The following is a 25,430-nucleotide window of genomic DNA, read 5'->3' as shown; positions in this document are numbered from 1 at the left end:
TTCTCTTACCTACAGACAGAATGCCTAGTTATCTTCATGCAAATAAGTTGTTCAGAATTCAATGACCAAAGCAAGCAACAAACAAAAAGCCCTGTCAGTAACACACAGATGAATCTCTTTAAGGGTTTCTACTCTTTAACATTCTTTGATGATTTCAAAATCTGCAGCTTTAGCTCTTTTATCATCATCTCTAACTTCTGTCTTGCCTCCCGCTCCTGTCTGAGTTCATCTTGGAGTTCTTGCCTATCAGCCTCGGCATGGTCCAATCTCTGTCTCAGTTCTGCCAACTGTGTGATTTAAAAGGCTTTGTCAGTTTTCATTCAGTTTTGTTATTACATTCAATGGTCATATCATGGCAAAGACCTACTTTCAAAGTACTTTTTACAGAATGAACTATCTCGTGCATACCACAATCCCTTGAATACCTAATACTATTAATTTGACATGACATTAAATTGAGGGAAAAGCAAAGGATCAAGAGGAATGAACACCTATAGCACTTGCATTATATACTACACTTTACTACATAGCTCTCATCACAACCTGCTCATGTTAGTTATTTTTTCATCTTCCCTAAACTGTAAGCTACTATTAACAAAAGTACTATTATTTATTTTTGCTCCAGTGCTTTTGAACATAGTGGGCAACAGTTCATATTTGTTAATTTGTAAATGTGAAAGCTCACATACTACATTAAAATAATATGATATCTGATATTCAGAGAGCTACAGATTAGCAATTTAGGTAACTATAGAAAGCCAATAAAAGTTTAAAGTAATAAAGCAATAAAGGTCAAAAAATCATCTTGAACAATATAGCATAAAGTTGTATTTAAAAGGATTATTTATTTTGAAGTCTAGTCTACTGAAATGAGCTTGACAAAAAGTAATACCTTCCAATTGAGAAGTAAGTTTCCATGTGCAGGTTGAAAGGGCCCCATTGTACAAAATGAGTAATTCTTACCTGTGCTGCATATTCGGCCTCTTTGTCTTTTTCTAAGTTTGAGTCACAGGTACATTTTTGCTTCATAACCTGCTCCAATTTTTTCTCTAAGTCTTTCTGTTCAACATAAAATTCTTCCATCCTTTGAGCATGTTCATTCTGCAAAGTTTCAAGCTCTTTCTGTAAATTCTGCTGTTCTTCAGTGAGTTCCTTCATAGCTTTTGAACTACTCAACATTTCCACTTCCTGTAATATAAAGAATCACAAAACAATTTTTACTTTATTTCCATCGCGTTAAAAATTTCAGTTCAGGAAAAAATAGGTCAGAAAATATCTAAAATTCAGCTATCATATAAGTTCTATATAGAAGTAGTTATCTTGAAAACTATTTTCTCTAAAAGTTTAAAAGTATACTAAAATTGCTTATCAGTGTAAAACTGAATAATCTTAAGTACATTTGCAGCATCTCATGTTGACTTTTCTTACTTAAAATACACAAAAATATCTTTTACCATCTGAAGTTGTTGCTTCTTTTGCAAAATTGAGTTCAGTTTCTCCTGTTGCTTTACATAAGTTCTCATTACTTCTTCCATGATTTTTCCTTTATCATCCTCACAAATGACATCTTTGACAAGAAATGGAGATGAAGCTGCAGCACCATGGCCAATTCCCATCTTGCTTGTGTCTCTGACTAAGTTGCAAGTGGTAGACTCGGATTTCTTTTTACTTGTAGAATTATTTGAGATTGAAGGATCTTTGAGAAAAAATAAAAAAGTAAAGTATGAAATCACTCTGTTTAAAAGTCACTGGAACAATCCATAAATAAAATTAAGAAAACAATTTCATTTACAAATTAAATAAAAAAGAATAAAATACTAAGGAATAAATTTAACAAAAGTAGAACAAGATGTGTAGAATGACAACTACAAAACATTGCTAAAAGAAATCAGAGACCTAAATACATGGAAAGACATCCCATGTTCATGGATTGGAAGACTTAATTTTGTTAAGATAGTAGTAATACTCCCCAAATTTGATCTACTTATTCAGTTCGATACCTATCAAAATCTCCGCTGAGTTTTTTGCAGAAATTGACAAGCTGATCCTAAAATTCATATGGAAATGCAAAGAATTCAAAACAGACAAAACAATCTTGAAATCAAGACTGTGTGTGGTACTGGCATGAAGACAGACATATAGATGAGTAGAACAGAATTCAGAGTCCAGAAATTAATAAACTTATACTTTTATAGGCAATTGTTTTTTGACAAGGATGCCAAGACAATTCAATCAGGAAAGAACAGTCTTTTCATCAAATAGACAACTGTATCCACACGCAAAAGAATGAGGCTGGCCCTCACACTGTATATAAAAATAAACTGAAAATGGACCAAAGACCTAAATATAAATGTTTTAGCTCTTATAAATATAAGAATGTAAATCTTCTTAACCTTGGATTAGGCAATGGTTTCTTAGATATGACACCTAAAGCAAACATCCAAAGAAAAAACAGATAAATTAGACTTCATAAAAATTAAAAATTTTTATATTTCAAAGACACTAACAAGAAAGTGAAAAAGACTACAAAACATATATTTGATAAGGATCTACTATCAAAATGTATAAAGTACTCTTACAACTCAATAATAAACAGACAAGGGCCGAGCCCGTGGCGTACTGGGAGAGTGCGGCGCTGGGAGCGCGGCGACGCTCCCGCCGCGGGTTCAGAACCTATATAGGACTGGCCGGTGCACTCACTGGCTGAGTGCCGGTCACGAAAAAGACAAAAATAATAATAATAATAATAATAATAATAGTAATAAACAGACAATCCAACTTAAAAATAGGCAAAGGATCTGAATAGACATTTCTCTAAAGAAGAAATGCACTGTCCAAGAAAAACATGAAAAGATACTAACCATCATTAGTTACTGAGGAATTGCAAATCAAAATTACAATGAGATAACAACTTCACAATCAATAGGATGACTATATTCAAAAAACAAACAATAACAAGTGTTGACAAAGATGTGATGAAATTGAAGTCCTCATAAGCTGCTAGCAGGAATGTAAAATGGTGCAAAATGGTGTAAAATGGCTTTGGAAAACAGTTTGACAGTCCCTCAAAATGTTAAACATAGTTACCATATGACCCAGCAATTCCACACCTAAATACATACCCAAAAGAACTGAAAACATATGTCCACACTAAAATTTGTACATAAGTGTTCACAGCAGCATTATTCATAATAGCCAAAAAGTGAACACAATGAAAATGTCCATGAACTGTTGAAGGGATAAACAAAATGTGGTATATTCACATAATGAAATACTATTAAACCATAAAAAGGAAAGAAGTACTGATACATGCAACAACATGCACTAAAAAAACATTATGCTTAGTGAAGGAAGCTAGACACAAAAAGCCATATAGTGTATGATTCCTTTTATATGAAATGTCCAGAATGGGCAAATCCATAAAGACAGAAAATAGATTAGTGGTTGCCAGAGGCTGAAGGAAAGGGAGAACAGGAAGTGACTGCTAATGGATTACAGGTTTACTTTTTGGAGTGACAAAAATGTTCTAGAATTAAATAGTTGTGATGGTTGCACAACTTTGTGAATATAATAAAAACTACTGGATTATACACTTTAGATGGGTAAATGTTATAGTATGTGAATTATATCCCCCCCAAAATTTTAAAGTCACTAGAATTAATTTGGGAAATAAAACACAATGCAAATGTGGCATAACAGTACGTTACCAATTATTGTTTAACATATTTAAATTTTAAAAACTGACTTTTAAAAATCTCAAATTTAAAGTATAGAAAACTTTCAAGAATCGCAATTCTCTATGAAATCAGTTAAATAAGTAGAGGACTCTCCAAATGTTCCAAGGCAACTAAAATATCCATGACACTGCCTAAACACTAAGCAAAGATATGCTGCAATATGGAGGGTAACACAGGGAGCATTTGAGTGAACATGTCTTATTTGGTCCACAGTATTTTAAAAGGCATGGTAAAGTAGGCAGCTTTTTTTAGATGACCAATCAGCATTCTGCATTTATGCCATCTTGCCTGGCTCCCAGAGCTTTCAATCCTTGTTTTAGTCCATGATTAAGTTTCCCTGAGTTCTATACCCAACTACTCTTACTTATATACATTATCTTACATACGTATATTATATATATCTTATTTATATATATTATATATATATTAACTATAATTTAAATAGTTTCTCAATTCACAACAAATTAGAAAGAATAATAAGGATCTAACAAAGAAACCTGACAGCAAAGAAAAGGCAAGAAGAGGAAAAACATGAGACAAAAATTACTTGCAGTATGAAGCCAGGTAGCCTACATATACCTCATTAGCCTCTATAGCTATTACCATGCTAGAAAAGCATAGCAATTGAGGGTTGAAAAAATCACCCAGAGTTCTGAAAGATGGTCTGAAAGATGGTTTTTAAGGTAAAAGCTTCAATTCTCTGGAAAATTAGTTTAAACAGAAATTCTCTTTGAAAATGCTGAATAAATGTCTATTAGATATTCAATTTTAAAAAGATAATTTCTGAATACTTACCTAAATGGCTACTTGTTTTTAAATCCATTTTCTCCTGTTCCTCAAGTGAGACATCTGGATAAGACACTGTTTTTTGATGTTTACCATTACTGTGAGCTTTCTCTGTCTGTCTTGACATGGACTTACTTGACTCTGTCTTTGTGACCTCTTTAGACTGGGATACAGCAGAAGTAAGCGACACATTTGGGGCAACTACTTTATCACACATGTATAAGTAGTAGCTGGAAACAAAGAAAGGCAAAGTAAGACATATTACACATTTCTTTTAGGTAAAAATCAAAATATGTAACATATTTCTATGGTTAAACTCTTTTCTAACCAAACAGACAATATAACAACTAAAATAACAGGAGTCGCAGAAAAGACTTTCATAGAAAAAAATCAACACTTTAAGCATCAAAAGCAAAATTATGAGGGATTTTTGTTATTTTGCAAATAATTTCTAAGCACTAAAAAGATACTTACTGGGAAAGAAAATCAGTCCCTTCTTTCCTCAAAACCACCTGAGAACTAAAAGCATGAAGCACTTTATACAGCTGTTTAATAGCCCTGAGTAGGTAAGGTTTATTCCAGAAAGAGAACAGATTATATGCTACTTTGAAGGGCTATTTCTTGCTCACCACCCCTCCAAGGCAGGGAATCCTTGATTTTTGCTCCGGTGAAGCTGCTTCAGTTGCATACTACATGGCTACGGCCTGATTCACGACAGGCCCAATGAAGAGTTCCCAGGGCCCTTCTTATATAGCTCAGAGAGAGAGCAGGCACTCTGAATGTTGTCCAGCTACTGGGCATTTCTTCTTGTATCAAACCCTACACAGTAATCTTCTTAAAATACTTTAGTACTTCCTAGTTATTTGATGAAATAGCAATAAATGTGCAAAATAAGATTGAAGAGATAAGTACCAATTTTGCTAAAAGCTCACATAAAATTGCTCAGTAGATAATCTGGGAGACTCATGGAACAAATTTGAGCTAGATATTAAAGTATCATATTTGTAACTATAATATGAGTAACCTTTAGCAAAAGGGTATAACCATTTAACTGACAACATTTCATCCTCTAAACTCCACATATTCTCCTCTTACATCTCATTTTCTTTGTACAGGACATCTATATTGTTCCTCTCTACCAATCACATGAATTCTGAGGCTGAAAACTCTGTTCTCTATTAAGAAAACTGACAGGCTTAATAGTGCCCAAAAGACTTACTTCAAATGCAAAAGGTACAGTAGTGATTGTGCAAATGGAATATTCTTCATTGCCATGCTTTGGGGGTGGGGGTGGGGGCAGGAATACAGATTTAAAATAGCAGATAAGAATCTAGGACTCAGTAAATAAAAATCTTTGGTGCATTTTATTAAAAATATGAAACCTTGACTTTGAGAGGTATGGTTATTATGAAAGCTCTAAGTTTCAAAACAATTGATTTTTAAAATATCAAAGCTGCACACCACACTCTCGAAGAGTTGGTTTACCGTTTGAAGGACAGTAAGGAAATTAAAGGAGAACTTTGATTTTTTCACTTCAGGGCAAAAAGAAATAATCTATTTCTAGGAAAAAATACAGAAACACCAAGTAAAGGTTACCTCAAATATTCAATACGATTAACAATTCATTTCATTTTAGATTCTTTCTTTGCATTTTTTTGCTAATAAGAGTGACCAAACACTATAATTCTTCTCTAATTTCCCTATGATGATAAATAGAAACAAAAGATATATTAAATCCCAACATAATTCTTTAAAATTCTGAATTTTCAAAGATAATCTACTATTAACAAGAAAGCCTGAAACTTTGAATACTTTAAATAATGAATTCCCAGGTCCTAGAATAGTACCTGGCATATAGCTATTCAATGAATGAATGAATAAATAAACAAATGAATACTCACTCACCTGGGGTGTAAAAATGAATCTGTCTGATCAACGTGGTCAACTTCCTGCTTTATAACAGGATACCATGACTGCAATTCCATTCCTGATGGTGTATTGGTCTGTAGAGTGGAAGGGGAAAATGTGATGGTTAATTTTGTCTGTCAACCTGATTGGGCCACTGGGTAAAGAATAGTTACATTATTCAAGAGTCATCTTCTAATAAGGCAATTTTTCCTTAAAGTATCATATCTAGTCACTTGAAACTCAACATGAACTATCCCATCAAAGAACAGTTTTAGTATGTATGTTAACATGGATTACCAGAAATGATTTCATCAAATATCATACTTACAGAATCTATTTTAAATAATAGTACTCTAAAAATGTACAGCACTGGGAAGCTGTGATTCTTATTCTTACTGCTATAGTCAGCTAGAGGATATCCCACACCTACAGCATTTGTCAGCATATTAACCAAATAACATTCTACAGCAATAAATACTTTACACCAAACTAAACCCTAAGCCACTTTGTTTGTTGACACTTATCAATAAACCATATTTCCTCATAAATATGAAGTTTTTTTTAAACACTGAAAGATGAACTGTACTTGTTAATAACAGAAAAGAGACAAGTAACTGGTAACTTAGTTGCATCTCTCTGCTGAAAACTTTATACATACTGCTTAATTCTAACAAATTATCATTATCTCCATTTTACAGATTAGAAAACAACTGAAGTTCAGAAATTGAGGGGGGAAAAAGAATAAATGACTTGTGGTTACTAACTTTCCCCTGGTTTCCTCTTTGCTTTATACTTCCTCACCTGACCTCCCCCCATCATATTAATTATCCTGCTCTTATGGAGGGAAAAACCTAAAAAGGGTGGCAAGACTCACTGTTGGAAAAGGAAGAGGGGCTGAAAGGTGGCATGGTTGCTCATAAAGACAGAAGGTTAACAGACAAACCCAGTATAGTGAAGAAGAATGGGATTAGGAATGAGTTAAAGGAAAGATAGGACAAAAAGGAGAGCTGGACATTTTTCTGAATCCTGCCTCTGAGAGGCTACAGTCCCTTCTGCAACTAGGCAGGGTGTGTGCGAAATGACAACTTTATTCAATAATGAATAAACACCACATACAAGGGATAATCACTAAACACGAAGAAATTAGGAAAGCTGTTTTGCCCTGATGTCCCCATATTCCAGTTCAGAACCAAGAGGCTAAGGTAAGGAAAGGAAACAGATCTCTGGATGTTAAGCAGTTGTGATTAAAGCAAAATCAATCTAAGTTGTCCATGGTTTGAATTGGGAGATCCTGCTAATGGAGGAAACAAATGAGGGTGAAGAAATTCAGGAGATATCTGACAAGTAACCTACTGCCCCCAATAAAACAGTCTGGAAACAGAAAAGGAAACAGCTACTGTAATACACATTATACGACTTGATTAATCTGGAGATGATTTAAGGTCAATTAAAAGCCAAAAGTTAAAATATGGTAACTTTATTAGTGGGAGATATACATTTATGTTAAGAATTATTAGGCAAAGAATTTGAAAGACTAACAAGACCTCAAACTATATGGAAAAGAATAATACTTCAAAAGGATTTAAGAGTTGAATACTCAGTGAGGACCTCTAGGCTGTAAGAGTAGATTCTTAAAAAAAAAAAAAAAAAAACTCATAATCCTAATCAACTATTCTAAAGATTCAAATAAGCCTCACAATTCTGATAAAATATTCAGAAGCTGGGCAAATTCAACTGTTTATTTATAAAATAAACTGATCATTTGTTTACGTAGTTTCTCAGCCTACAGCTTAGTTCCAGCAGTGAATAAGACTTCTGGCAACAGAAATACTAAATGATAGATGCTAGGTAACAGCTGACAGCCTAAGGAGAGAGGAAAATTACAAGACGCAAACACAAAAACTGCTTCAAAAGCAAGACAGTCTGAGGGTACGAGCATAGGCCAGGGCAAGTAATTTAATATATCTCCACTGTCCTCTAACCCCAACTGAATAGAGTATAGTAATTAATATTTAAGAAGTCTTGAGTCAACACAAATAGTTTAATTATGTTTTATATGCCACTTAGATTCAAAACTAAGACATTTTAGAATTCATAAAAAAGGTTAGTTTTTAAAAACACAGTGCTTAAAAAAGGGGCATAATGGACAGAACATTTTGCAATGATAAAAGAGGTTTTAATGAGTATGGATAAGTTCACTCTAACAAATCAATGAAATCTAAGAATAGTTTGAATTAAATGAGTATTTCTTTTCTAGAAGTTATTTTTTAAACTTATTATATAGAAAACAAAGAAAGCTCCTTTTTAAATAAATCTTATATCTGAAACAATTCTAGATACACAGTGTTCCCTCAGTATCCATGGGGGATTGATCCCAGGACCTCCCACGGATACCAAAATCCTCAAATGCTCAAATTCCTGATATAAAATAACAGTATTTGCATATAATCTATGCACATGCTCCTGTATTCTTTAAATCTGCTCTAGATTATTTATAATATGTAACACAATGTAAATACTATGTAAATAGTTGTCATACTGTATTGTTCAGGGAATAATGACAAGGGAAAAAAAGCTTGTACAAATTAAGTACAGGCATGTTTTTTTCCCCTCATCGTTGGTTGAATCCAAGGATGTGGAACCCACAATACAGAGAGCCAACTGTACTGCCCAAGAAATCAATTGTTTGATTGATTTTTTAAATTAAAATTACTAAAATTGATTTACGTATTTAAAAGTTTTTCCTGGTATGGATACTGGAATCTCAAATCTTCAGAATAGCAAGCAAATTCTAAACTTCTTCAAAGACCTAGACATGAAATTTGACTCAATTTTGTTCATTAAGTTCATTTCAAACTATAGTTTGATTTGTATGGGTAAGTTTTATTTTTATTCATGATCCAAACCTATCATCTCTTTATTTCTATGATGTCTGTAAACTTTAGATGTCACCTTAAATAAATGCTAGTGCATTTGTCTATTTTTAAACATTCATCCCTCTTAGTTCTTATTCTTTATTTTATTTCCTACACTCGCACCAACCCAAAATGGAGTCAAAGACGAGGAAATCTCCCTTTAAGATCTTAAAGTTCTAAACAAATCTCCCTTAAAGATCACCTAGTATAGTCCCCAAGCCAATGTCTGGATTCCCTATTCAAATTTCCTGATAAGTGGCTATCTAGTCTGTGCTTGAATAGCAGTTTGAGGTCAAGAAGTGTCTTACTTTTGTATTTTCAGTACCTAGCACTATGCCTAGCATGTAGTAAGGACTCAATAAATATTTGTTGAATGAGTTCTGAATGACAGCATAGTTCATTAATTCCCAGAGTAGTCTTTTACAAGGTTACTCTGCTACCACAAACTCACAATAGTGCGTTTCACATTCGATATCTTTCTACTCCATGAAGCACCAAAGAAGTCCAACAGCCTCCAGGCTGTATTATACCCGATGGGGAAATGCACAACACTAACCACAATAAAATGCTGCAAGTCAATTTTACCTAATATACTGTGGTAAGCCATAAACACATTTGTAACAAATCATCCTAACTGCATGTTAAAAACAATTCAGAAAAGCACAATGTTTATTATACAACAAAACATTCACAGACATGCCAGATTTTCTGTCTATTCTATGTTTGTGTCAACATACAAATAAGGTTTTCAAAAAAAGAATAAAATTAAATGGCACAGCAGTAATAGTACTGATCAAGAATAAAAATCAGATACTAATAAGATATAAGCATCTACTGCCTTTTACCTAACTTTTCAACGTAGGAATAATTTATTCCTTTGTGTATTTAAGCATTAAAAGAAAATGCATTATATTACTTGTCAAAGGAAAGAAGTAGATTATTTAGTAGCTTAAGTTAGAGGCTTAACATTTTTAAATGCTTTTATCACCCACCTTTCCCACCATTATCTAGCCCAAAATGAACACATGGCATCCCCATTTCAGACACATAAGCAAAATTTTACCTATATTATTTTATTCCAAAGGTTCTTTCTGTAAGTCATAAAACTCCAAATAATATCTATAAAAATTCAAGCAATCTCAAAATGTATAGAAGAGTTCATTTAAAATAAGTAAAAATTAGGAAATGTTGTATGAAAGTTTCTCTACATTTCTGCACCTTACTGTTAGTTTGCATACATGACTCTCTGCTAACCAGATTTCCTAATAAAGAACCATTGCATTTTGGTAATACAATGCTTATTAGTCTCACAATAAAAAAATAATTTAAAAGACTTGATTTCATCTATAAAAAAATCATTTTGTTATCACTTTCTAAATACAAAAGAAATTCCACCAACTCAGCACTATTCACATACAAGTATTCCAATTTGTACTTTAAAAAGAAAAAAAACTCTAAAATTTCAAGACTTACTTTCAATAACAAATTTTAGGTGGCACTCTAGTTTTTAATTACAGCATCAAATTACTATTATGATCTTTAATTAAGTCCTAATGATACACATTAATAAATGAAAGAAATTAAGACAATGACTCAAAACACTAGTGGGACTTCCAAACTCCCAACAAAATCAGAATTAAGCCTATTTTAAAAAATATTTATATGTGGAAAAATTATTTTAAAAAATAGAATTTAAGAAGTATTATAAGTGATTATAATTAATTTTTAAATTTTTGTGTTCATAAAGACAGTAAGTAGGTTGGTAAATTCAACAGTTTCTATCTTCCTAATGACGTGTTAACACAATAAAATAAAGTGCATATTACTTTGTACTAATCCAACATATATTGTTAGCAATCTTACTAAACACATGACTGGATACACAGTTAGGAAATAACTCCTTAGGTATAAAGTGAATATACCGGTCAAGATCTTTTTACTGTTTATAATTCTAAGGCATTCAAGTGGTCAATAAATGATTTCAGAAGTACACAAAAGACACCCTACCAGACAGCTGCCAACATCTCTTACTGAAAGAAAATGAATCCCTCAGCAAAGCTATCAGGCTTCCTCAATACTTACAACTGTAGTGAATGAGAGTTTCAACAACTGAAACAGACTAGTGTTAGAAGGTAGCAAATAGCTACTTACAATATTTTTAAGGCTTAAACTTATGGCTCACTTCATTGTAATCACTAGAATTAATCAACCTAATGCAAACCTAGGACAATACGATGTAAGCACTTGCACTAACTTATCAAATACAGAACTTCAGGAGTCACAGCAATGCCTGCTGCTTCCACAGACTCACTACCTACCCCACAAAGGCGATTTTAGGTTTAAAGTGCTTCCAAAAGGTCACCGGAAAAGCAAAGGCTCAAGTTCTTATAATAAATGTACAGCTATTATCTTAAATCCTTCATGGAAATAAAGCCATGTGAAGTCAGTAGTATATTACTCCCTTTACAACTTGAAGGAAAAGGAACAAACTGATAAAATTCCTGTTAACTCCTGGGACTTTTCAAATTAAAAATTTTTATATTGGAATTCTGTAGTGTCCAATCCATTTAGTATTGCAACTATTTGGAAATCTCAATGTCACATACATATATTTTCACTGAAATATCTGTTGTCAAAATTTTTAATCTGTATAATCTAAGGCTTTATTTTTCTCTTTCATTTCAGCAGATATGCTTTTTTAAAAATTATGGCCCCGGATTACTTTGGTCTTCAAATAATATAAATTGGCGATATTAAAAAGGAGATTAATTAATCTTATTATGTGCAATGTACTCTATTTTCTATTTTATTCTATTTCATATTTCTTTTTAAGTGCTGGTGATGCACTAAACTGATTTCATGATTCTCCTGGCCCTTATCAATCGGGATTCTCAAGAGAATTAAAAATGCACCAAGGCATCCATTGCAAGTAATGAATTAACTTCTCTGATGCACTTACAATGGTACTATGTGCCATCCTCGGGAGAACTCGCAATCATTCAAATTATCTTCTGTAGGGCTTAACTCTCCCCTCATGGACACCTTATGAGAAAGGCTGCATGAATGACAAACTGCAGTTTGAAAAACACTGCTCTAAGTGAACTGTCTTTAAAAAAATGGTCCAAAAATATTATTCCAATAATTAGTCCTGTATAAATAACATGTGTGCACTCTAGAGATGCATTTGCACAGATTTACAATCACATATGTAAATGAACAAATTCTAGTGGCAGTTATCACTCCATGGTGAAATTATGAGGAAATTGTGTTTCCTTCTTTGCACTTTTTTAGTATTTATTACAATGGGCCTATATTGTGTTCATAATTACACAAAAAACTTTTTTTAACACAGAATATAAAAAGCATAAGAGTTCTGGAATTATTTACCACAATGGTCTATAGAAAGTTTCTTAAAGGCTGGCCGGTTAGCTCAGTTGTTTAGAGCACAGCCTGATAACATCAAGGTCATGGGCCTGGGTCCCCATACTAGCCAGCCGCCAAAAAAAAAAAAAAGTTTCTTAAGTGTTTTTATTCCTTGTCCCCATAAGACAGCAAAGTATGTACATTTTTTTAAATTTTAACTTCTCAATATACATTGCAGTTGATTTTCATGACCCCATTATAGTTGATTTTCACGACTTTCATGAACGGTCCTCTTCCCCCCTCCAAAGTATGTACTTATAATGTTATTTGAAATCTCAAAATAAATTCAGTATCACAAATAAAAACAAAATGCTGCTTTGTTTTTAAACTAAACCTGTTTTCTTCCTAGAAGATCACAGGTAACTCAACACGGCTACTAAGACTTTTCATTCAGTTGTTCAAACCTTTATTCAGCATCTACCACATTCTAGATTCAAAGACTAAAAAACAAATTCCTGTTCTAGGAGGCCTCCATCTAGTCTTTATATTACATATTTCTGTGACCCACTCCTAAGTCCAGAAATCATAAAATCAAAATGAGTTTTAAACTAATTTTATATCTTTCCTATTAATTCCTCTTCCTGTGTAGTATGGTGCTATAATACTGTATTTAGTGACTGAAGCGAACCACAACTTTAATAAAGATGTACAGTTTAAATTATATATTCTTTTGCTTTTTATAGTCTAATAAAATCCTTAAATTATTTCATGTAATATGAGCCCCCAGTAGAATAAAATTCTATATGTGGACAAAATACAGGTTCAAGCTATTTACTAAAGCTATTTCCAAACTAGTTCTATATATTTACTAGAATAGAATCAAGTTCTGGCTCCACAATCACCTTCCACCCCCAAAATTCTAAAGGGATTGAAATTAACCCAATTCTTGGTTACTTCCTTGTTCTGCCAGTGGTATAAATAATAACACACAGATAGCTAAGAGAACACTATTGGCTGACTACACACTGATTCAGGCCTACTCTGAAAAGATAGCAATCTCTTTTTCTTCTTTAAAGTTTCTTAATTTTTTCTCATTTCTCAGACCAAAAGGATAAATTTCTAAGTTTTTTTAATCGTAAGCCTTTTTAAAAAATGCTAAAAATTCCATTTTTCAATGGTAGAACTGAATACAGATTCTGTATTTTCTAAACCATAAGGGGCACTATTCCTAAAGCCATCCTAAAGATTTCCAAAAATGCCAGGGAAAGGGAAAGTCCACATATCTGCTACAAACAGAATGAGCTCCAAAAATTTGATTGAACTCATTACAAATGAGAAAGGTATTCTAAACAAACTCTAATCCAATTAAAATAGATCTGTGTTAGTCTCCATCACACAAAACCTCAATGAGACTTCAACCAAGTAATCGGAATGGGCACTACCTCCAAAAGAACTAATCAATGTACCTTTTTGGGTTGCAAGTCTAAAATAATAAAAGGATTTAGAAAATGTTTCTACTTTTTTTAACAAACCCATTTCACGCTTTCTTCTTGCACACTTCATTTTAGTAAGTAAAATATCCAACTGATATAATTACTGTGTACAAACAACTAAGAGTGAAATACATTTGAACCCAATATTTAGTTACCTTTTTTATCTTAAAATATCTTCACATAGTTATAGATAAGTTAAGAAGATATTTGGAGAAAGAAGGATCAAATATATATTAATAAGTATTTCAATAATAATTTAAAATACCGTCCTGCATTTCTACAGTGAAGACTTCCAAAATGCTTTCACATTCATTCTCTTATTTGATGAAGTTATATTAACAGTTTATATACAAATTATATATGCATTTACAGGTTAAACCATCATTTTTTTAAAAACATTCCATACTCTAAAATATAGTTTAGTGTTGTTTTTCAAAAATTTATTCAGTTAAAAAAAAACAAAGATTTCATTGAGTTCCTTTGACATGCCAGGCTCTCTAAATTAGGTTCTGGGAAAATAGGAAAGCCAGTCTCAACTCATGAAGAACAGTTAAATTAATATTGGTTAACACAAGCACTTCGTTTGACTCTGACCTTATTCCCACTTGATCAAAAATTATGCTAATCACAAAATGCAAACTATACCACCGAGGTAACAAGTTACCATCAAATCTACCACAATTATTTACTACTGGAACACATTTTGTCCAAACAATACTCCATGTAGTTGCCCATTCTCTCCAGTGCATTTCCTTATCTCATTAGGTTTATACTGAGAAACACACTTCCTAAACAAAAGTATAATAGCTTGCAAGAGAGAAGAAATTTTTTATGCTGTTGTTATTCCAATAAGCTCTGCAGAAATGAGGAACTGAAATAAAATGTAAATTTAAAGGTAGTGAAATGGTTAATATGCTTTCAGGGGAAAATTCTTAAAAGTTGATTGTATCATAGATAATCTACAGAATTTTTCTTCCCCCTACATAGAGTAAAAACCATATTATTTTATTTTACTAAGAGTAGTCCAGTCTGAATGTTAGAAATCTAAATTTTAACATACTTATAAGAGCATATACCATCCTTAACTTAGTAGAGATTGTCAGGCACATGCTGTAACAGTGAAGAACCACCTACAATTAGTTTATCAATTAACCGTAAATGGCCTCTTCTAATGTGCTTAAAAATAATCTTAAGTAAATATCACCCTTCAAATTTTATTTACAAATGATCAGTTTGCTTAGCAAACTTATTTCATGGACATAAAAGTAATATTCAACAAATAATTTGATCTGATTCTGATTCTGTTGAATATCCACTGAAGATGTGAAAAGAATCAGAAATATGACATTCCTGCATGTATACAGGCAATACAATCACCATTTTCCTAATGAAAAGCACAAAAAGCTCATATGGGATAAATTCCTTGGTTTGATAACATCATTCTGCACAGCAACCTAGGCAGATCTAAAATGATGTAGTACATTTCTTGTGGTGACCTAAGTAAGAAAGAGCTCAAAATACACCTTTAGTTTCTACAAAGAATAGATTCAGTTCTTTCCTTAGAACACTGACCTTACACAACTTATTTCTCCCTTCTACACATAGTTATTAACTGTGCAAGTTAAACATAGCTATTACTATGAAAATAAGTAGTTTGTTGATCATTACTAATATAATCTCCATGCTTTAAAAAAATTACATTTCCAACAATTGCCAATTGAATTTCAAGTTTCTTTTTTTTAATCTAAAAACAGTACTTTAGGGGGCTAGCCGGACTACTCCGTTAGTTTGAGCATGGTGTTATAACAATGACAAGGGTTCAGATCCCCACACCAGCCTGCCATCAAAAAAAAAAAAAAAAAAAAGGCCAAAAACAAACAAAAATACCCAATACTTTAACTATATAAACTATATAAACATGTCAAATTACATTCATACTCACACTACACATAAGGTATTTTATATAACAGGTAAATGTATTTAATATAGTCTTAAAAAAAAAAAAAAGAGCCTGGTTTGACTTTTAAAATGAGCTTCGTCTGGGTTACTTCAATTTGTTTGGCAACCAACTCACTGACTCAGAGAATATGATGAAAAACGTTCCCCAGTCAAGGACTATCTCCTTGTACCCTTCCCAGTTAAATACCTTAGTCTATAAATGCAGGTTAATACATAGTTTAAGAACCATTATACTAAGGTAAGTTGATAAGAAAAGTTTATGTTCTTCAAAACTCAGTTTCTACATTTGCTTTAGAGAGAAGTAGTAAAAATTACTAAACTTCAAGTCAGAAGACCGGCATTCAACACCTGATTCTACCATCTTTCTGTTATACAACCAGAAACATGTGACCCATGTGAGAGGGGTAAATATCATTCTAATCCACCTTCATCACAGACCTTCACAAAGGTCTTATAGCTCACAATATTTTGGGGAGCAAATTTTTTTAAATGTGAAGTGACAAGTATAATAAACAACCACTCAAGTATGTGCAATACCAAAATACAGTTGATCCTTGAACTCAGGGTTAGGGACACCAACCCTCACAATGGTCAAAAATCCCAGTATAACTTTTGATTCCCCAGAACCTTAACTTTTAATAGCCTACTGTTGACAAGAAGCCTTACCTATAACAGCTGATTAACACATATTTTGTATGTATGTATTATACACTGTTTTCTTACAATAAAGTAAGCTGCAGAAAACGTTATTAAGAAAACCATAAGGAAAACACATTTTAAAAAACACTTAAACACATTGAAAAAATTCCACATATAAGTGGACCCACACAGTTCAAAACTATATTGTTCAAGGATCAGCTATACACCACAAGCACTAAAGCAAATGCTACAAAAAATAACATAGCAAAAAGAAAAAAACCTCACACCCTTCCAAAATAAAAAATGTACTCCAATTAATAAGTTCAGGGACAATAAGGGACTGCATCCCAGATGAACGATGGTTTCAATTTTAACTAAAACTGAACACATTCAGTTTCAGTTAAGTAAATTCATCCATTACCTTTTTTTTTTTCTAACCTTTATCATGGTTCTCAGATGTTTTTTCACACAAACACAGCAGTAATATTAGGCAAAGTATAGTTTATCCCAAAAATACTTATGTCAAAGTAACAAAGATTGGAGCAAGAATATCTCTCAAATAATGTGGACAACTATAATTATGTAAGGGTCAAGGCCCTAATTAGCTTGGGGGCAAGATATCATAAATATCTAAAGGGGCATTCCACATTTTGAGAGTATAGATAATTTCTGAGCAAACTTCAGCATGAGACAAGTCCAGCTGTAAGCAAGTTCCACACACTTTGAGTACTGGCTTAAAGTCAATCCTGCTTTCATAACTAGTTAATAACTGCACCTGAAGAATATAAATTTATCTAGTAGCCAGTGGCAAGGAATTTCGAAGTGCTGACCTTCTAGAAGCAGCGAGCAGCAAACTACCCTAAGTGAGAGTCTAAAATTATTATCTTCATTGGGCTTCAGAAGCAAATCACTGTATTAAAACTACAGTTAATTAAATTTCCCTCAAAACCTTAAAGGCACCACAATAAAGCACAAGATACCAAATTTAGGTTTTAGTCCAAGCTCTAACACTGCTGTGAATAACCTTTGGTCATTTAATATGCTCATTCATTTCTTCTGTAAAATAGAAAGAGCAGAGATATTTCAAGGAATCAAAACTAATAGTGGAAAGATTAAAAGTTCTTAAATTAAACATGACCAAACCTTTTGTTGTAAGAATTAAATAAAATTACACAGGTAAAACTGCTCAAGAGCAATCCTTACCACATTTTAAACACTTAGTGTTAGGTATTGTTACTATATATCAACTTTAATCAATTGGGAAAACATATAAAAACCAGATAAACAAACAATACTTAACAGCCCAAATCTTGGTCATTATCCATTCAAAATCTTAGTGTAGCCTACCAGACAACACAGTTGGAAAATAACAAACTTAAGACCTCTTTGCTGATAGGCTTTTATATTAATATTTCATTAGCGTAAAATAAACTCTTCTTAATTCCAGCTGTCATAATTTTTTAAAATATTCCTTTCTTTAAAAAAAAACCCTTTGAATCCTAGAATCACAAATTCTTCAGATAAATGTCTTCTCCATTTGTTTCAAATATTGATCAAGCCTGAATATTCAAGCATAGAAACAACAAATTACAGGTGTACCTTTGAAAATGCTGTTTGGCAACCACCACAAGAATTGTTTTGGCTATTCAGTATACCATTTGCAAATAGAGATAACACCAGAGTGTAAATTATCTAGTCTTAGGAAAACAATAGATTTAGTGATCAAGAAGCAGGATGTGTGAAAAAGAAAGGGGACACCACTTGAGAAAGATGCTCCTACTCCTCCACAACCTGGCTACAATAATTTTGGGAAAGCTATTAGATCTCCCTGAGCTTCATTCTCTTTACCTGTAAAATGGGAATAATCCTACTTCTCTCACAAGGTTGTTCAGAAAGTCAAATGAGAAAACATACAGGAAAGCAATTTATAGCCTAAAAATTGCAAGACAAACATAACATCATATTCATATTTTCTGTTGCTGTTGCATAAGCAGTAAGTTTTGTAACAACACACAGGTTAATTTACACTCTAAGTACAGAATTTTAATTTCAAAGTAAACCATTACCATTATTCAAAATTGCTATTTAGGGCCGAGCCTGTGGCGCACTCGGGAGAGTGCGGCGCTGGGAGCTCAGCGACGCTCCCGCCGCGGGTTCGGATCCTATATAGGAATGGCCGGTGCATTCACTGGCTGAGTGCCAGTCACGAAAAAGACAAAAAAAAATAAAAAAATAAAACAAAATTGCTATTTTAAAAAACTTGCCTTGGATTGAGCTCTCTTTCCATTTCTCATGTTAAACTTCTCTTTCATTTCTTCTAAAATTATCTTCAGTTTCTTTTCCTCAGGTGTCCCTAAGTATTTTTGGTTCACATGAAGATAGCAATGCCATTTGGCAGATTCAAAGCCCCAGTGGCAAGTTCTTTTGTCAGGTGATCTGTGAGAATGCATCACAAATGTCTGGGGTGCAAACATTCCACAGCACTCCAAACACTGAATACACGGAGCATCAGGCTGAACATAAAACTGGGGTGCAAACAGACCCTGACATTTACCCAAGCATTCATGTTCCACTTCAAAGGCACTGCCAGTTTCCTTTAACTGGGCCAATGAGTTTTTAGCAGGAAGTACGCTACCATTTTGAGGAAAAGTCCGTGGCCGCAATAAAGCATTACATAGTCTTTGTGCATCAGTTAATGTAATCAGCCCACAGGATGGGGCATTGAATGGAAGTATTCCCAGGACCTTTAAGATATGAAGCTGGTCTGAAGTACACCTTGAACAATATATGTACAATTCATCACATACTGTATTTATTTGCTGGAGTGAAAATTCTCGAAGAACAGAATTTAAGACTTGGGGCAAACAGAGTCTCTTTTCTCCTCCAACTTGAAAACAAGAAATAGACTCCCCTTCCAACATTGTCTGGGTGAGTTCTGTGGAACTATCAGAAGGGATGAGCAGTGGGCCAGAAAGAACCTGAGGAGACGGAAGAGGCAGAAATACAGTAGGTGACATGCTTTCTTGGGAATACCGAGCAGAGAATGCTGCTGGCCCACCCAGAGAGCTCTGACTACTTAAGTGGAATTGTGCCAATGTGTGTTTCAAACTTGGATTTAAATTTAAAGGTTCAGGCACAGAAGCACAGGTTCGCTTGACGTGGTCTCCATCAGTTTCCATAGGTGCTTCTCCATAGTCATCCAAGTGTTCCTTCTTTACTGTTGGCACTTTATTTATCATTTTTCCATTTGCATGAATGTCTGTCATCATTTTTTTTGCTGGAGGGCTGCCATCATCTCCCATCCCATTCAGTTTTTTATTTGAGCTGTGAACCAAGGAGAAATTTGTCTGTAGGTTTTCCATAGCTACACCACTATGCTAAATAATTAAGTCTGACATTTGCATTTTTATTTAGTTGCTTGTTTGAAGAGAAAAAAGTAATGCTTACAACTAATTATGGTAACTTACTCACAGAAATTTTAAATTTCCAAAGAGATCTCCTCAAATTACTCAATAGATTTTGCAACTTTGTTTTGGTTCTGCTTATATATAATTTCACTGCAAATGCTATAAAATTTTTCGTTTTGCCTCTAATAATAAAGAATATAATTTTAAGAGGCACACCTATGAGGAAGCCTTTGTTTTCTTGAATTCCTCAGATACATGTATTAAAATAAAGTTACCAACTTTTCAATTCAAGATGTCCCGGTTCGACGCAATGGTTTGGTTTGATTTTTTTTTTTTTTTAAGCAAAACAAGAGGAAAGTTTATACGTTATTTGAGTCATAAAACCTAGATTCAAACACAAGTCAAAATGATGCAACCAAATTTAATTTTTGCCACCAAGGACACAAAAAAAGAGGGTGAGGGGAGTATCTCCTCCAAAAACGATCGTCTGTTGGTCTGTGTTGAAAAACTGAAGATTTGTATAAATCGTATAAATCCTCACAGCAGTAAGAGGAGCCTCTGACTCCACTTCAACTTCTACAATCCAAAATGATACTTAAGGAAAAATTGCCCAGTTATCTTCGAGAATTACAGCTCATTCTTCTTTTAATTAATCTGCAAGAAGAGAAGGGGGTTGGGGGAGAGTTACATTTGAATTTGCTCCAAAGGCCAAAGGGTCAGTTTGAAACCAGTTTCTTAATCTTAAACTGAGTTCACTTTACCAAAGGTGACACTTGAGTGATTTCTTTAAATCTAACACCCATTAACTAAAAGGACCTCATTTAAATAGGAAAGCAATTTGGAAGGTGGGTAAAGGAAGCAATAATATCCCTCTCAAAAGGAAGAAGGCTACTCCAATTCAGAGTATAAAGAATCTTCAACAGATCATCTCACCCAAAACTAAAGGCTTTTTCAGGTATGCCATTTTCAGCTTTAAAAAACCCAAAAAACAAAACACATATTACCTCATCTACTAATTAAAAAAAAAAAAAAAAAAAAACCACGAGTTTCAGCCAAAAAAAATCTGATATAAGTTAGCATACCAATCATATGTAACTAAGTTACAATCTTAAATTCATTAATTCATCTAGTCAGTGTATGCTATTCTCGAACAACTGTGGACAAAAATTAACTTTCCCTTTAAAAGGTTAGCGATTCTGCTTAATGGAAGCCAAAAACTGGAGACTCCACACATGGGAATCTCCATCCTTGAACAAGTCTAATCCGGGACAAAAAGCACAAGGCAGACAGACCTCACAAAGAATGCAAATGGAGGAGGAGGAAAAAAAGATTCTCCTTCCACTTCCTTCTTGAGAGAAAACCCAAAAGAAATGTAACAAATAGAAATATTTGCTTCCCAAACTCCCAGCAATTTACCTTAAAACAGACCCAAAGGATTAAAGACCAAGGCAAATAGCCTTCGTACTGACTTTCGTCCACCACAGGAACACCTCAGCCAACGCAGGCCAAGGAAGAGGGCAGGAGGCATGACCCAGGATGAGGGAACCCCTAAAACCCTGAAGTACTCCGCCAACGCCAAGTCACCCATCCACCTCTAACACGAAGGGGGGAGCATAAAGGACCCGGGACGCCTGGGGGTGTGCAAGAGGGTGGAGAGAAGTGGTGGGAGAAGTCCCCCAGCCCCCACCTGCAAGCTTGGGGTAACCCCAAGTATCCTCCCAACACCGCCCGGTCGCGGAGACCGCGGGGAGGACTGTGGAAATCCCCTGCGCACCCTCTCCCTCGGAAGTTCTCGGGTGTTACCCCAGCGCCCCTAAAGCTGCACCTCCCCCCGGCCCTCCCCAGGCCAGAATGAAGAGGGGACCGCGCGGGCAGGTCGGAATCTCAGCCCGGATCCCCGCGCCGCCGGGCGCTGACTGACCCAGTCGAGCCTAGTGCATCCCCGCGAAGCGCAGACGAACGGGGGAGGGGGGGCGGTGACGAACATCTCAGTCTCTGGGGTCCCAGCGGCCCCGGTCAAGTGCAGAGCCTTTTCCCTATCCGCGCCCACCGGCCGGGGTCAGCGAGTCATGATCCGCCGTAAGACACCCGCCTCGCGCCTCCCTCTGTCCCCGACCCCACCCGGGACCCGCGCATCCGGACCCCCAACTCCGGCCTCCACGCCCGGGGAAGCTCGACGAGCTTTGTTAACTCCCCACCACCCCTGTCGCCGCCTTAGGGCTCCCCGGAGGCCGCGCGCACCCTTCGCCTCCCGCCGCCTGCGCCGCGTCCCTCCCGAGAGCCGGGACCGCACCTGTGCCCGCCGCCGCCGTCGCCTCTCGCCAGCTCCCTTCAGCTGTGCCGGCGCCGCTCCGAACCCCACACACATCGCTACACACAGCCCTCTGACGTCACCGAGCCCTCGGCCCGCCCACGTCACTGCGGAGACACACGGCTTCCCGCAGACGCCGCCGCCGTCTCCGGCCGCCGGGGGAGAGCTAGGGCGGAGGGAGGGGGAGGGGAGGGGAACGGAGCCAGCTGAGGCACCGCGCGCGGACCCGCCAGCGACGCCGCCGCCTCGCGGCTCCCATCCCCCGTCGGGGACGCGCACGCCGTCTGGCCTATTGTGGCTCCTCAGGGCTCCCCACCCCCCACCCCCGTCGTCTCTCTCGCGCGCTCCTCCCCCCAGGCGCGCGCCCGACGCTCCGGGCCCCGCGCGCCGTCTGGGCGGCTGGCGCGCGGCGCTGTCTGCGGTGCGCCCGGCGCAGACAGGATGTTCCCTCCCCTCCCCGCCCCACCCCCACCGCCACCGCCACCGCCACCGCCTCCCTCCCTCCCTCCTTCCTTCCTTGAGTCGCCCAGCCGGCTGTCTGGGGCCACCACCGCCCCGCCCCCGCCCCACCCGCTGCTCTGTGGTGACCAGCCAGACCCGGGGGCGCCCTGGCCTCTCTGCCGCCGCGCGACAGGCACGGAGGGGGCAGGGCGGTCGCGCGGTGCACTATGCGCGACCCCAGCAGCCGGCAGGGCGGAGGCAGGGCCCGCCCGGCAGAGCGCCGTCGCCCGAGGTCGGGCACGGGCGACCCTCCCCCCGCGGGCCGCAGCTGGGCCGCCTCGCCCCGCAGGCAGCCGGGCGACGGCCGACCTGCAGCGCCCCCCGTGCTGGCCCCGCTTCCCCGGGCTCGTTGCGTAGACGCCCCCCGCCCCCGCGGGGCCTCCCGCCGGAGGGCAGCCCCGCCAGCTGGCAGCGCGCCGCCCCGCCCCGGCGGCCTCCACCCAGACGCCTTCCCCCGGCTGACCTCCATCCGCCATCGGGCCAGGAGGGAGGGGTGGCCAAAGTTCCGGCAGAGCCAAGAGAAAACATTTCTGTCTCGACTTCTCAGCCAGCCTCCCACCAGAGTGCTTTCTCGGTTCCAAAAGGGAGCTATAAATGACATGTTCTTACAGTGTTTGCTGAGGGTTTTTTTTTTTTTTGAAAGGGACAAGAGGAGGTGGAGAAAGATACGACTTAAGACCTTTCGTCTGTGACTCTCCGAGACGTAGGGTGGTCTTACTGGTCACTGTTCCCAGGGTAGCCAATTAGCATATTGAACTTTGCCAAGCTGCTCCGTCATATTTCGAAACACCGAGAAATCCCCCTTTCTCCACCCCACCGCAATATAGGAACTGAAATAGTCCACCGAGTAGCAGTGCATAAAATTCAGGAGACTCGAGCTTTGTCCTTTTTTTATGTTTGCCCATTTTCACCCAATTTTAGTTTTACTGTTTCGGGGTCGGGAGGTCTACATTTGGAGTCGGCCCACTAGGAATACTCTTATGCTCGTAGATCCCCCCAACGCCCTTTCCCTCAGAACAGGCCTACCAAAGGCTCACGGGCCTGTCATCCCCCGCTCCTCCCCTCTCTCCTGCCTAAGTCTCCTTCCTTACGCCCCCATCGCCCTGCTCCCAGGTCATGCCCCTTCTCCCACCCCCCACCTTTCCCTCCTTCTTGACTGCCTCCTTTTCTGAACATGAATAATTCCACAGCACTTCCCATCTGTTATTGCCATAGAGACAGAAGCTCGGCAAAGATAATGATGTTCTGTGTAGAGCCAGTGGGGGGAGAACAGCATCTGCGAGTCTGGGGGGCGGGGGGAATAGATTTTTCTAACCGCGAGAATATTAAGAAGGCCTGGCTTAAGATCTGGTGTGGAAGACTGGACAGTCCTGAGACTTGGCACTGGGTCAACTCTCGGCACCTGGCTCATTTGTCTGGCGAAAAGAAACAATTTTTAGAAACCAAGATGACTGATTTTTTTAAAAAAAGTTATTCCAAAACTGCAATTAACCATAAATGTTTAGTAGTAATTTTATCAGCCATAAAAAATAATTACTTGCTAGCATGTCCAAAGGCCTGACCAAAATAAATTGGACAGTTTATAGACTTGAGAATGAAACACATTTTCCCCCTCCCCTGTTCTTTTGATTTGTTTTCCCCAGGAAACTGATTTTGAGAGAAGGACCTTTTGTGTGGTGATTTTATGTACAATGGTTTCAGAAATAGTGACAGGCAAATGTGGCTAGAACCAATCAAGCTTTGAGGACATTTTTTTTCCATTATTCGTCAAAGTACAAAGTGTACCAATTAAAATTCACTTTGCCCTTGAATTCCCAAGGTCTTGGCCTCAAAGGTACAGGTTTGAACGCAAGTGAAACTGAGCAGGCTATATTTACACAGATCTGATGCAGATGGGGAAGCTCACACTAAGCCACATTTCTGCAGACCTACTTAAGGATTTTCAGAAATTAACAGTAAAATTGATTGTATAATATGAAATTAAAAACACCGAAAACAAATGATAATGGTTCTTTGTCCCAGAAAGAGAATTGAAGGGACACAGAAAATATAGGCCTTTGAAAAAAAAGTACTGTGAGGTAATAAATGTAATTCCACGTACTGATGGTCTTCATCAGTGTTGAAAAGTCAGCTTAAGAATTGGTCAGTAAATAGCTCTGAGGTGGATTTCTCTTGGCCTCCTACCTCACCTTCCTGGCTGCCATCGGGAGTTGAGCAAGATCTCTGTGACACAGGTATTAACAGTCAACACTGCTCCCTATAGATATGTACAATCAATTATGTTTCCATCATAAATAAATAGGTAGATAGATTAAGAAGCTCACTGTGAGAGTATGTGCCTGGTTGCGTGTAAGAATCCCAAATGATTGGAGAGGGAGACTGACCGCCCACTGTTTTTCATCTTTCATTTA

General features: G+C 37.0%; 1 protein-coding gene across 1 annotated transcript; it reads right to left on the bottom strand.

Annotated features, from left to right (window-relative positions):
* SKIL (SKI like proto-oncogene) lies at positions 1-20,354 on the bottom strand. The gene is made up of 6 exons (XM_063107417.1): positions 19,065-20,354; positions 6,429-6,526; positions 4,533-4,753; positions 1,455-1,696; positions 964-1,188; positions 1-287 (listed from the first exon to the last, which is right to left on the bottom strand). The coding sequence occupies exons 1-6, from the start codon at positions 20,160-20,162 to the stop codon at positions 129-131; spliced, it is 2,043 nt and encodes a 680-aa protein (XP_062963487.1). The 5' UTR covers positions 20,163-20,354; the 3' UTR covers positions 1-128.
* Positions 20,355-25,430: the final 5,076 nt, after the last annotated feature.

This window comes from Cynocephalus volans, chromosome 1 (assembly GCF_027409185.1).
Source record: "Cynocephalus volans isolate mCynVol1 chromosome 1, mCynVol1.pri, whole genome shotgun sequence".
NCBI classification, from domain to species: domain Eukaryota; kingdom Metazoa; phylum Chordata; class Mammalia; order Dermoptera; family Cynocephalidae; genus Cynocephalus; species Cynocephalus volans.
The sequence above is the reverse complement of the archived record's forward strand: the minus strand, read 5'-3'. Positions and strand labels throughout refer to the sequence as shown.

Coding starts and splice junctions, on each gene's coding strand:
- SKIL (XM_063107417.1), bottom strand. CDS start 20,162: ATGGAAAACCTACAGACAAATTTCTCCTTGGTTCACAGCTCAAATAAA. Junction 1,189..1,454: donor AGAAGCAACAACTTCAGATG/GTAAAAGATATT, acceptor TTTATATTACAG/GAAGTGGAAATGTTGAGTAG. Junction 288..963: donor AGGCCGAATATGCAGCACAG/GTAAGAATTACT, acceptor TAAATCACACAG/TTGGCAGAACTGAGACAGAG.